The sequence below is a fragment of the Caenorhabditis briggsae genome (genome assembly GCF_000004555.2).
Source record: "Caenorhabditis briggsae complete genome, chrII, whole genome shotgun sequence".
Lineage (NCBI taxonomy): Eukaryota > Metazoa > Nematoda > Chromadorea > Rhabditida > Rhabditidae > Caenorhabditis > Caenorhabditis briggsae.
Window position 1 is genome coordinate 12,139,538 of NC_013486.2, and position 14,167 is coordinate 12,153,704.

The 14,167-nt window shown below is 34.3% G+C and overlaps 3 protein-coding genes across 3 annotated transcripts in view; all 3 read right to left on the bottom strand.

Moving 5' to 3' along the window:
• The window catches only part of CBG20944, a gene marked incomplete at both ends in the record, with an annotated part of 72,787 nt that overhangs the window by 55,574 nt on the left and 3,046 nt on the right, over window positions 1-14,167 (bottom strand). The gene's annotated exons all lie outside the window — the stretch shown is intronic.
• Cbr-sre-27 lies at window positions 2-11,136 on the bottom strand (the record flags this gene model as incomplete). The annotated part of the gene is made up of 4 exons (XM_002631706.1): window positions 2-209; window positions 4,743-4,990; window positions 8,653-8,809; window positions 10,664-11,136. 4 exons carry the CDS (start codon window positions 11,134-11,136, stop codon window positions 2-4), a joined length of 1,086 nt encoding a protein of 361 aa, XP_002631752.1.
• CBG20960 lies at window positions 3,135-3,575 on the bottom strand (the record flags this gene model as incomplete). Its single annotated transcript, XM_002631707.1, has 1 exon — window positions 3,135-3,575. The coding sequence occupies one exon, from the start codon at window positions 3,573-3,575 to the stop codon at window positions 3,135-3,137; it is 441 nt and encodes a 146-aa protein (XP_002631753.1).

The window sequence follows — 14,167 nt, forward strand, 5'->3', positions numbered from 1 at the left end:
CTCAAATCCAAGATTCATTCAATTGATTGAAATACATATCTGTCTCAATAGATATTCTCTTATTAAACTCTTCCATCGGTTCCATACTTTCCACATCCACTCTAGAAGGCCTTAATCTCCATTGGCAACATGTTGGAAATGCATTTTTGTATCTTTTCTTCCAGGCCGGAATACTGAACATGGCAACTGTACAGATTCCAAATGGATTCCTGGAAATTTGAATGTCAGGTATCAAAAATCTTATTAAGCAGCGCTCACAAGAAAAGTGCATTCTCTGCAATATGAACTAATGAAGGGGGTACCAATTCCAACAAAAGTGCAGCTATTATCGTGCCAATTATTGAAATAGTGCCGATTTCTGAGAAAATCAAGCGTTTCCCAAGCTGAAATTCAAAAATTCAAGTCTTTATTATAATCCCAATTCTTACATCCAATGCTCGGATATTCTCTTTGACCTGAAATCTTTGAGAAATCGTAAAATTCCGGGTCCGTCGAGGATTCTCCATCTCGGCTCTCCATTTTTCATTGATTCGCTCAACGAGGAGAAACATCTGAAATCATTAGAATATCACAAAATACACCCTTCGGAATATTCACCACAGACGAAAAAATGCAGCTGACAATCCACGTGGCATTGATTGAAATGATGTCGAATTTATAGAAAATGGCTAGAGAGGAAACGAAAATTGCGAGGATTTGAACGATGATTGTAAGAAGAATCGGGATGAAGACTTTTTTGGTTGATTCGTAGTTGCTGAAAGAAGGATTTTCTTGGAGTTTGAGATTAAGAATCCCAGAAGAAAGGTTTACGGGGTTTATGCTAGTTTTCAAGTAGAAAGTTTCTAAAAGTGTTAGTTTTAGAATTCTGATCTTCCAAAATGTTAACATTCAAGTACAGTATCAGACAAAAACATACCATTTTTTTACTGTTTCAGTGAAAAGTTATTAATTTTAGATTTCTGAAAAAATATTCCAGAACTTTTCCATTGTCTTTAAAATGTTCTTGAACTTTTACAAAAAATTGTCAATTACAAAACTGAAGCCCTAATTACTCTGAAATTTTCAGGGAAATTGGAAAAATTCTGTACTACTGTTGTAGGACTCCAAAGTTGATCATTTTCCACTGGAAAATTCCAAAAATGATATATTTCTGTCCAGTGCCGTACCCACTGAAGCCGAATAGAAGACCACCTTATGATTAAACTTTGAACTCAATTATCTAAATTTCTACAAGAGATATCAAAATGTGTCAACTGATAAAATGTTGGTGATATTATATGATAAGCATTTTATCAGTTGACGAATTTCGTTTATCTCTTACAGGAGCCGAGATAATTGAGCTCAAAGTAAACACATAGGATGGCCTTCTATTAAAGTGTTTACAGTAAATTTGCTTGAAAACTAAAATTTGAAAAACTATCAGTTTCAGAAACCTTTAAATTTTAGAAATTGCAATTTTTTTCTATTGTCAAATTTCAAACTTTTATAAATTCTCTGTTTGCAAAATCTTATTCAAAAAATGTTCTAGAAATTTGAGCAGTATTTTTATTCAATTATCGCAATCAAATTTTTTCAGCTATTTTTGTTCAATCTTGGCTCAATTTTAAATAAATTTTCTAAACTCACTCAATCAAAACTGACGCACAAATCCTTTCAACAGCAACTGCAACAGCTCCAAAAACAATAGAAAACATGTAATGATATTCCATAAATCCAGCCAAAATTAATAATTCCAGCCCTTTGAAAGAATCGACAATTAACATTTTTTCCGGATCTTCCGTCCATAAAACATAAAATTGATTGATTTCGATCCCCAGTGAAAACAACTTCACTTGATATGCCATTGTGATAAGCTTCGCAATAATCAATTCAAACCAAATTCCAAAAATTGGAGCCGCCAGAATTATAAAATTCAAATGAAACATTCGAACTTGGACAAAGATTTTTAGGCTAACAGCTACTATATAAAAACAAATTATGTATAAAAATAGTTCAATGGAAATAATAGTAATACTGACAGAAAACGATTCTGGGTATAGGAAAAGGGGAAGCCATAGATAAGGAATTTTTGTTGAGGGATCCAAATTTTTGATGATCATTTTCTTCCAAAACGATGTAAAATAAATCAGAAAATAAGGAAAAAAGTACTTGAAGCAGCAACACCTGCCGATTATGGGGAGACTCAATTCTTGGAATCAGGACTTTTACGCAGTCGGGATAATGAATAATTTTGACAGAATAACCCTGCCTCAATTATTCTGCTTGTTTTTTATCGTGGGTGAAGGGCAAACTTCAAAGTCTAGAAAATATTTTTGAATTTATTTCACCTGCATATCCGGATATATAGGAAAAAAAACAATTAATTAACCAATGTTAATAATGAATTTTTAACAAAAATGAAAAAAGGTAGGTTTTTTTATTATTGACAGAATTTTCTGGAATCAGAAAGACTACAATGTCTGGAATGAATAGGAAACGAGTGACGAAAAAAAAAAGATGAATGATCAGGACACTGATTAAAAAACATTAAGCTGATAAATTGTGTTCAGTGAATTTCCAAACATAATGTACAGTAATCCATTAGACAAAAAAATCAAAGTGAAAAAATCGAAATGAAAATTTGGGAATTGAAAAAAAAACTTCCTAAAAAATGGGAATAAAAAAAACAGAAGTGAAAAAATGGAAATGAAGGAAATCGAAGTGAAAATCATGGGAACAAAAAAAAAACGAAGTGAAAATATGTGTCGTAAACAAAAAACGATAAAGATGATCACTTCAAAATAAAATTCATCTGTTGTTAGCAAAAAAAGACAATACAATAATCAACATTGGTCTCCGAAAACCACACGATCTTCATCTAGATCCTCAAAATATCACATTTATCACTACTGTTGGTTAATCTCCATTACCACTTTTCTACTGCTAGAAATTTTTGCGTGCGTTGTTTAATGTAATAATTGCTTTCTTACTGTTGTCTTCGGATGCGAACTGGATACAAGAGTCAATCTTGGTTTTTAATCTTGAAATGTGTTGATTAATCGTCAAAGAAAACCTCAGGATTAACCAGTTATTTATTAAAGAAAGTTAATAAGCCTTACTATTAATTAAATACATATAAAAATTGAAAAAAGTTATTAATATTGAAAATAAGAACATCCATTTTGTTCGAATCCCTCTGCAGTGTATTGAATCAGCTGGAAGTAGACTGTGTAGTTTGCTGGTGGGTAGAACTGTTCCATTGACATCTGTTGAAATTGAGTGTATTGTTCGTCCTGGTAATAGTGATTCTGCATTTCTTGTTGTGAAGACATCGACGATGATGAGGCTTCAGAAGAATATGGCTGTGTAGAGGTCGGAGATTCTGAGTGGACCATACAATCGGCATCGGTATCCTCTTTCTGTTGATCCTTCTTCGATTGCTTCTTGGATTTGTATAGTCCTTGAACATGGATCATCAGCTTTGCCATTTGACGAGAATGCTCATCCAATTCCATTTGCATCTCCTTTGTCCATTGACCATAACGTGGGAAGTATTTGAAGGAATAGGCAGAAGAAGTAGAAGCAACAGTTGACATCTTTACGAATAGGTCGATAGAGAAAGACAAGAAGTGTTCGTGTGAGAACGCGTAAGGAATGAGGAATCTGGTCCTACTTATATACAGAAAATTGACCCCGCCCATTGATCTATTTGTCATCCTCCTTCACCTAGATGAGCTGTAAAACAAGGTGAAGATGACAATCGTAAACTGGGTCGTTAATTATTGTTTCTGTTTTAGATTGTCATCTAGATTAACGATGGTATAACATAAGGTCTTCTAATAGTAAGAATCTCTTGGGAAACAATGACAAATATATGTCATGAAGTCTGTGAACAAGTCATTTTTTGTTTCAGATGTGAAAAAATGCTTGACAATATGCTATCCCTTGGGAAGTACTATGGAAAATTGAACCTCGAAATTGGAGTATATGACCCAATCAGACTAGTGGGGTTAAAGTGTCGAATTGATATTACGATTTATTTCATTCTGGAAACACTATTTAAAAAAAAAAATTTTTCCATCTTCATTTGATCGTTCCCAACTTAAAACACTGTCTGGCGCGCCTCTTGTGCTTCCGTGAGCGGGCTGGAACCCGGGAGGTGTCGGCCGCTGCGGGGAATGACTACCCGACAGCTCTTAGTTGAAAAATAAACCAAATTTCAAGTTCCCGCCATTTTCGTGTCGAGACCCTTCGGGGAAATCGCGTGCGCCTTTAATCTCGATTTGTACATCAAACGAGAAAATTTTGCAAACCGTGAAGGTTTTTCTCCCGTCCTCGCCCACTCCTGGGCTGGTGTGCAGCGACGGTTCGAATTGGACCCAAAAAATTTTTTTCCATAACTGAATTCCGTTTTTGTTTTTTAATGCTGTGAAAGATCCTATTTTTTTCTGATTTAAGATATTCGGCTGATGACGTAAAAACAATTTTATTCAATCGTCAACGAAAAATAAATAAACTTTAGACCCATAAATCTTTCAATTGCTTAAAATAAATATCCGTTTCCAATGACAACTTTTTCGTATTATCCTCCACGATATCCACCGAAGTTACCCTGATCGGTGCCTTTTTGAATCGAAATCGCGGAAATGCTCTTCTGAATTTCGCCTTCCACGTAGGATGTCCATACATTGTAACAATACACACAAATAGCGGATGACTGGAAATGTAAATTAACTTTTCAAATTAAAACTTTTCAAGCTCACCAAAACATCAGATTCTCTCCAATATGAAGAAGAAATGGTGAGACGATCTCATAAAAAAGAGCTAAAATTCCAAATCCTATAACTGCCAAAGAAAACATAACAGTGTAAACAATCCGTTTTCCAAAGCCAATTGCTCTTAAATTTTCTCGAACTTGGAATCGTTGAGAAACTGTGAACGTTATTTTTCGACGCGGATCTTCCATTTCCGCCAGCCATTTTTCGTTGATTCGTTTTATATAGAAGTACATCTGGAAAAAAAAAACAAATATCAGATTTCTCAGAAAATTGAACTTAATTAAAGGAATTGCATGCTGATTTTTTGAATTATTGTTTCGAATCTTGGAACATTGAAAACGAGATTTCTCGGAAGTGGCACGAGTAGAAAATAAGGAATACCGTAAAACCTGTATTAGAAAGGCCGGCTCTTCTAATGCTCCATGGTACCTCCAGAGGGCTCTCCAATTTATCCGGTCACTTTTCCGAAAATTTTTATCAAAAATTCGCTGAATTATCAAAATTCATGAAAATCTGTATCAATTCCACCAAATTGAGCAAGTTTTTCAAAAAATTCCTGTGAATTTGTGGATTTTCTGGAATATATTCCTTTAAAAACATTCGAAAATTTTTAATTTCAAAGACAACATTTTCAACGGGCCCATCTATGTTTTTAATCCATTATATCAGAGAAAACCTTTTATTAGAGGGGCTTCTCTATCAAAGGGGTCCTTCTAATACAGGATTTACGGTAATCACAGAAAAGAAACTTTGCAAATTTGGAATTCCCTAATATAAGAAAATTGGGAAAACGAGCTTTTTGAAGTGTCGGTCGAGTTACTGCACATTTAGGTCGAGTTACTGCACATTTCTCGAAAATTAGGCTGAAAACCGAAAAAAAAACTCGAACTTTTTTTAGAAATTGCTCCCGCGGAGTAGAATTCTCTTCTTTCACTACATGCCATTTTTGTAAACTTTGTTTGTCTATTTTTTTTTCTGGTTTCAGGTTTTTTTTTCCAATTTTTGTAACTCTCATAGAAGGCCCCTATACTTTTAGTTCGATCTTATTTATCTCGGCTCCTGTCCAAGATATAAAAAGTGATCAACTGATAACTTGTTTATCATATTATCATAAAGATTTTTCAGTTGACACATTTTTGATATCTTTCACATAGACCGAGATATTTGTGCTCACAGTTGACGTTTCTAGGTGCTTATATTTAAAACTCACAAACGTTGAGACTCCGAAGCAAAACACCACCAACGCTATCAAAGTAATTGGCCCAAATTTGTTGAAAAGCAATAAAAAGGATATTTTCAGTGCAAAAAATTGATAAATTACAGTTAAAACGATAGGAATAGTCAAGCTGTCGTTCAACTCGTAGTTGCTAAAAAAAGAAAACTTTGATAATAAAATTGAATACAAAATTCGGTTACTTGATTAACATCGATGCAATAACTCGTTCTATAATAACTGCGAAAGCGCCAAAAACCAGCGAAAACCCAAAATGCCAAACCAAAAATCCGCCTATTAATAGAATCTCCAAACCTTGTGTAGATTCTACAGATACCATTTTTAGGGAATCAGCAGTCCATAGAGTAATTTGTTCTCCCAATTCAATATCCAAAATTATAATTTTCAATCGATAAGCAATACAAATCAATTTTCCAGTTATCAAAGTATACCATAATGCGAAAATTGGGGTTCCAATGTAAACTAGATTGTTATGGAACAGTCGAACTTTGAACATAATTTTTACAGAGACCAATACAACATAACCAGAGACAACATATAAAATTAATTCAATACAAGTGTTGAGAATTTGAATCCAGTATGGTTCATCATAGAAGAACAGGGGGACCCAGAAATAAGAGATAAGGTTCTCAGAATGCGTCACTTTTATCAACATTTGAGAAATTTTGAAAACTAAAAGAATAAATCGAAGTTATAGCCTTGAAGGTGTTGGCGCTTTTACACCTGCTTTCTCCAAAACGCCTCAACTGGAGAGAATGATTGTCGCAGGAATAAGTTGAGCTGGGAAACGTGTGTTAATTGGTTTTCAGAATTCCATATGTCTGTTGTAGGAGATTTTTGAAATCTTTCTGAAAACGGGCAATTATGTTTCAGAATGATGTGATTTTTTTCTTGTGTTGGGGAATTTGTATAAACAAAAAAAATTTTGTAGTCTGAAACTTAAAATTATTATAGGTCTTAAAATAAAAGCTTCAAAATATTTTGAAATCTATTTATTGGCCATAAATTTTGTTTTACCAAAATTCGAAATCATAATTTTTCGGAATCAGAACCTTTTCACATTTTTTGATTTTCTATAAGATTTTTATAGGATCAAATACATTTTCAGAGGAAGAAAACGAAAACGCTCATCAAATTCGTTCCAGGACCTTTCGGCAAGATGTCAATAGCTTGCAGATTGATTTGGGTCAATATTAAAAGATGCCCAAGACTTGCCATACTTTTGCCCGAAAACCATCGGAAAACATCGTTGAATTTTTATTGTCCAACTCTTGCCCATATCTTGCCCCCGCTTCTCCGAATCTTGTTACCCAAGACTTGTCCGGATGTGATTTACCGTAATGCTTTTGTAGCATCACATAAATTTTCAGAGACAAAGTCTAATTTTGAGTTATTCATTGTTTCGGGACTTTATAAGCAGCATGCCCAAGTTTTTTTCATCAGCGGTTTAACTCCAGAGATCGGGACATGATAATGCCCTAGAAGCAACGACACACCATCGTGGAATCAGCACTGTCCAACCATTGCCAACTCTTGACCAACCTTTGCCCAGCCCTAGCCCAAACCTTGTCCAACACTTGCCCAACTTTAGCTTAACTCTTGCCTAACCTTTGTCCAATCCTTACCCTAACCTTGCCTAATTCTTGTTCAACCCTTGTCCAAACCTCGTCAAACACTTGCCGCAGTCTTGCTCAAATCTTGAAAAAGTTGCCTAATCCTTGCTCATGCTTCGCCCAAATCTTTCCCAATCCTTGCCCAACCCTTGCCCAACCTTTACCACAGCTTTACCAACTATTGCCCAATCCTTGCCCACCCTTGCACAACCCTTGCCCTATCCTGTCCTAACTCTTTCATAATCCTTGCCCAGCCCGCCCATATCATCTTACCTCTTGCCCATATCATCTTACATCAGAACCTTAGTTTAATTAGTCAGGAATTAAATAAATCAGATTTCCTTTGTCACAGAAATTCACAAATCACACTATTTCAGCTGTCCTAACTAATCAGGCCAAATTTCATTAAGGAAACCAAGAATTCGAAAATTTCATCTAAGGAAGTTAAAAAAAAGCTAAATCCAAGAATCATTCAATTGTTGGAAATACATATTTGTCTCGACAACGGATTTTTTCTGTAGCCCATCAAATGGCTCCACACTTTCCACATCAACTTTCGGAGATCTTCTGACTCTTTTGAACGAAGGAAATGCTTTTTGAAATTCAGATTTCCAAGCTGGATGACTGTACATTGTGAGGAAGCATACAAGAAAAGGATTTCTGGAAAATATCGATTTTTAAGAAATTGCGTTTTTCGACATACAAGAAAATAGTGTTCTCCAAAAAGTGACAGAAAAAGGGAGGAACCAATTCTAGAATTAGAATAACCACTCCGATTCCACCAACTGCTATAACTCCAAAAACTGATTGAAGCAGTTTTTCAGAAAGCTGAAAATATTTGTTTTGTGCTCTCGAAGTGATAAGAAATGATAAATACCGCGATTGCTCTCAAATTCTCCTTAACCTGAAACTGTTTGGAAATTGTAAAAATATCCAATCGTCGCGGATTCTTCATTTGTTTCTCCCAGTCTTTATTGGTCTTTTTGATCATGAAATGCATCTGAAAACCAAAATGTTGAGTTTAGTGATTACTGTAGAGTGTTCTTACAATACTTGCCAATATACAGGTGATAATCCAGATCAGATTAGCAGCTATGATATTTACGTGATTATAGAACATTGTGAAGGAGACGGCAATTGTTAGACACTGGGTCACAAGGGTTAAAGATATTGGAATATAGAGTTTTTTGTTCTTTTCGTAGTGCCTGAAAAATAGGATTTTTGGTTTTGGATGGACCAAAACATATAATTGAAGGTCAAAGTTCTCTTTACAGGGTGGCAGTCAGACAGTTTAAAACGGGTAGATCTTCGGCTCCTGGACGTTTCAGAACCCGACGTTTCGGAACCACGACGTTTCAGAACCCGACAGTTCAGAACCCGACAGTTCAGAACCCGACGTTTCAGAACCCGACGTTTCAGAACTTTTCTGCATTTTTGTATAGTGGTTTTTGCGCACCAGATGAGCATTGCTCATTTCAATTTTGTGTTTTTCTGCTTTTTTGTTCATTCTCATCTACCGTACTCCAAATAATGATAGGTTACACTGGGAATCTCTCAAAAAATCGAGAAAGTTGAATTTTTAAAAAACGATGTCATTAATAAAACCATTCAAAATGAAACTTCTATTCACCGGAAAAATTATTGCGTACTTCTAGACATCGTTCTTAAAAAGTTCAATTTTTTCGAATTATTGAGAGATACCCAGTGTGAACCTATCATCATTTGGAGTACGGTAGATCAGAATGAATAAAAAGCAGAAAAACACAAAATTGAAATGAGCAATGCTCATCTGGTGCGCAAAAACCACTATACAAAAATGCATAAAAGTTCTGAAACGTCGGGTTCTGAAACGTCGGGTTCTGAACTGTCGGGTTCTGAACTGTCGGGTTCTGAAACGTCGTGGTTCCGAAAAGTCGGGTTCTGAAACGTCCAGGAGCCATATCTTCTGACATAAGTATCTTGGAAACACCAAAATTGGTAGAAATATAATTATAAGTTTGACTCAAAGCTACTAAAATTTCCAAAGTGGTTCATCAAGGTTAGGTATTTTTATGACTGTCCAAAGATGGACTGTAGAAAAAAAAATTCCAAAGTTACTTTCATGAAATGGAGCAATTTTGACAACCTATAACTCTGCTCAAAGTTGATCAAATAATTTGAAACTTGCCCAGTTTACTGATGGAAGATTAGAACTTTCGTACTCTAAATACGAGCACAGTACAACGCTTTGCTCAAATTCTACGGTACCACGCACTTTAGTCCGGTTAATTATGCACCAATTCGTTTCCTAAGGTTTTTCATAATTTTTCAATTTTTCAGTCTTTTTCTAGCGTTTTTAAGTAAACTTCAGTTAATTTTTTGTCTAGCTTATAGGGATTTGCCCGTATTTTGACGTGATCATGTTAGCCAAAACTACGGTACGGAAAAATCCAATGACATCGAAAATCTAGAAAGTCCAAAACACACAGAAAACTTAGAAATTTCGAAAATTCAAAAATTCCGAAAACTAAAAAACATTTTTGGATTTTTAAAAGAATTTTACAATTTTTCATATTCTTGAGAATTTTCACTATTTGGATTTCCGAAGTTGTGGATTTTCCAAAAATTGGACGATTTTTGGAATTTTGAAACATTCAGAAATTTTCAGAGTTAAAGAATTACCGCTTTCCAAATTTCCGAAATTTTGGACTTTTTAAAGTTTTAAAATTTTAGAAGTTTGTAGAAAACTTGGAACAGATACAGATACCGAGCTTTTTATATTTTTGGGTTCCGAAATTTAGTTTTTTTGATTTCACTTTAAAACCTCTAAACAATTTACACCTGGACTATTTATTTTGAGCCAATTTATCTCGGTTCCTTTAAAAGATAGAAGAAATTGATCAGCTGATAATATTTTGCTGATATTATGATGAACATTTTATCAGTTGACAAAGATTTTTGATATATTTTACAGGAACCGAGATAACTTGGCCAAAGTTGAAAGTCAGCCACCCTAAACTACAAATAACCTACAGTAGTTTTTTTTCTAACATCCATAATTGCAAAAAAAGTAATCTTACTTGATCCACATCGAGGCCAAAACTCTCTCTATACAAACTGATAAACTTCCAAAAATCATCGAAAAAATATAATGCCACTCCAGAAACCCGGCGACAAGTAACAACTCCAACCCATCCAACGAATTCAGAATCAACATTTTCTTCGGATTTTGGGTCCACATTGCCACATGCTCTCCAATTTCATATCCAGGAGATAGGAATTTCAGTTGATAAGCCATTGTAATCAGTTTGGCAAGTATCGCTTCATACCATAGTCCAAAAATAGGCACACTTAAAATCACAAAATTTCTATGGAAAATCCGGAATTTCAGATAGATTTGTAGTTTTATTGATAAAGTGTAAAAGCAGAAAGTGTAAAGTATAAGTTCAATAAAGCTGATGAGTTTAGCAATAGAGTCAGATTCGGTGTAAAAATATACAGGGAGACAAATAAAGTAAGGGTCATTAGAAGGGTTTATTATTTTAATGATCATGAGGGGCTGAAATCACTGGAGCAACTGAAAATGGATGGATTAGTCAGGGTAGATGTGACCACTTTCTTCTTCCTGTAAGCTCAAAAATCTATATCCATTTTCACCTGTTCCAGTTTCGTCACACCTACCGAATCATGTCTGGAAACAGCATTTAAGTGTGCTGAAACTATACGAAAAGGCTTTCTTCAGAACATTTATAATCACAAAATTATCTTCAGAAAAGGTCAGATACCGTGACACCTGTAATAGAAGGGCTCCCTCGTTTTGAACTTCCATTACAGGTTTTACAGTACGCTCCTCCCAAATCAAGCCCACATGGTCTCCAAATCACGAAAATAGATATTAGTCTCTTCTAGAATCTTCCCCTCCTTCGACTTCTCCGGCACTTTTTTGATGTCTTGAATTTTCCCCAACTTTTTGAGACCAAGTCCACCGAGCACATAATCGATGTCTTGGAGCAGAATCACACGCCACGGTTCGACGGAGCACATGGTGACGGTGCAAATGAGCAAAGGGTTTCTGAGAAGAATTTGTTAGGAAAATGAAAAATCTAAAAAATAACTCTCACAGCAGTAAACAATTTTCCACTAAAAATACCAGAGTTTGGTTGAGTGAAGCGGAAAAATAATTTGAATTGATGAGAGCTACACAGAAAATGTTTAGGACAATGTAGATGCCGATGGCGAGGATCACTTTTTTGACAAGCTGGAAATAATAGGGTTAAAGGAGGGAAATCAGATTTTTTCTAAAGTCAAAGATTAGCGTTTACACAGCCCTCGGCTACCTTGCCTGATTTATGTACAGTACCGGTCATTGAGATGTTAAAAAAAGTGTTTTCAGCTGATTTTGACCATTTTCTGGAATCTGGGGCTCGGTTTTCAAGTTCCCGACCATTTTGAAAGTTTTAGAGGGTGTAAAACCTAGAATTGAAAACTTTGCATTGACAGAAATGTTTGAAAATTCCTAGTTTTTCAGCTATCTGCCGATTTCTGAAAAATACCTTATTTTTTGCTCGTTTCTGTACTGAAAACTTGAAAAAACAAGTTTATTTCAAAAGTCGGCAAATGGATGGAAAACTCGGAGTTTTAAAAAACTCTATGAATACAAAGTTTTCACTCTAGGTCTGTTTTACACCCTCCAAAATTTTCAAAATGATCGGAAAACAGCCGAGCTCCAGACTTCTGAAAATGGTAAAAATAGCCGAAAATCTACTGAAAAATACGTGCTCGTATTTCTTATTTACTGGTATTGTAGATTTATTGCTTGTGTAAAATATGCACTCAATAAATTTAGAAGAAAACCTCTATAATTTCAACTAAACTTACCTCAAAACATTTCAAATTCTCCTCCAACTGAAATCGATATGCTAGCGAATACTTTTCAAACTTCTTCAACCTTTTCCTAGCTGTGTCATTTTTCAGCTCATTATGAAGTCGCAAATTATAAGACATGACAGTTAGGTACATCTGGAATATTTTCAAACTTATTTTCAAAATGAATTTCAGTGATTCTTACCCCCATAGCAACCACAACTGCTCCAGAACAAATCACAACGCTCGCATTGAAACCAATTTGAAAATAAAATAGCATATAGGATATTTTGAGAGTAAGAATGTTGGCAATTATTAAAATGGATATGGAGATGTGAGATCGACTCTGTTTTTCGTAGCTTCTGAAAATCGAAAACTTCCATTTCCTTGAAAATCAAGGCCATTACCCCAACAAAAACGTCGCAACCACTCTTTCGAGGTTATAGAAAAATACAAAAAAGACCATAGACATCATATAATGCCACACTAGAAAAGAGCCAATGAACATTGGAAGAGCATCCGTGTATTGATGAATATTGGCTGTTTGAAGAGGATTCTCATCGGCCCATCCGAGAAATGAGCGGTTTTTTGGGATTCCTGGAATAACAGAAAAATATAAAAATCAATAATCATAAAATCACAAGCATTTTATCAGTTGACACATTTTTCATATCTTACATAGAAGCCGAAATAATTAAGCTCAAACTTGACAGTGTAGGGTCCTTTTATATTAGAAGTTTTACGGTGTTCTGACAGATTCCCAAAAACTTTATTCCATGTTGAAAATGTTTTTTTTTTTTGAAATGTTTTGTTGAAAATCTAACTTTTTTACTCGAAAAATTTGAAATTTTCTTGAAACTTAAAAAATGTTTGAAAATCAAAATTTTAATTTTCCACTTTACTGATTTCCTAAACGGAAATTGTTCTCTCCACAAATTGCTGAAATTTTTCCAGAAATTTGGATTCTAACTTTTTGACTTTTTTTTTGAGTTTTTTTTTCAAAAAATTCGATTTTCTGAGAATTTTTGAAAATTCTATTTAAAAAATTATGAATTTTAGAAATTTTATTTTCTTTCCTGACTGAAATCGTAGTTGGAAAATTTATTCCTGATCTCCGCCCATTTCGAAAACCTAAAAATAAAAAAAAATAATTTGTGGAATTTTAAAGTTTTTTAAATAAATCAATTTTTTCATTTTGCTGATTTTAAAATCCAGAAATTGTTTTCTTCAAAAAAATTTGAAAGTTGTCAAAAATTCAGATTCTACTTTTGAAAAAAAAATCGATTTTTCTGAAATTTTCAAAGTTTTTGAAATTTCAATCAGACTTTACAATCGTTGTTGGGAAACTTATTTCTAGGCTTCGTCAACTCAGAAAATTTTGAAAACTTATTTTTTTTCTGACTGTCAAATTAGGTGAAAATTGCATATTTTGCTATAAAGGCATTTTCCCATTACCTAGAATTCCCAAAAATCCATACTGATAAAAAATCAATAAACCCTTCCCGAGCAATAATTCAAAATATTGACCAAAATAGAAAGCTGATATAATCGAAATATTTATATGGAAAACTCTAGATTTGTATAGAATCCAGCAAATTTTTACGGTCAAATATACACAAATCACTGATAACAAGACCTCCATTATCAGTAGGGTCGTATAAATTGGGGATTCGTATTCATGTCCGTTGAAAGAGAAAAATGGTAAATAAACTAGAAATGAC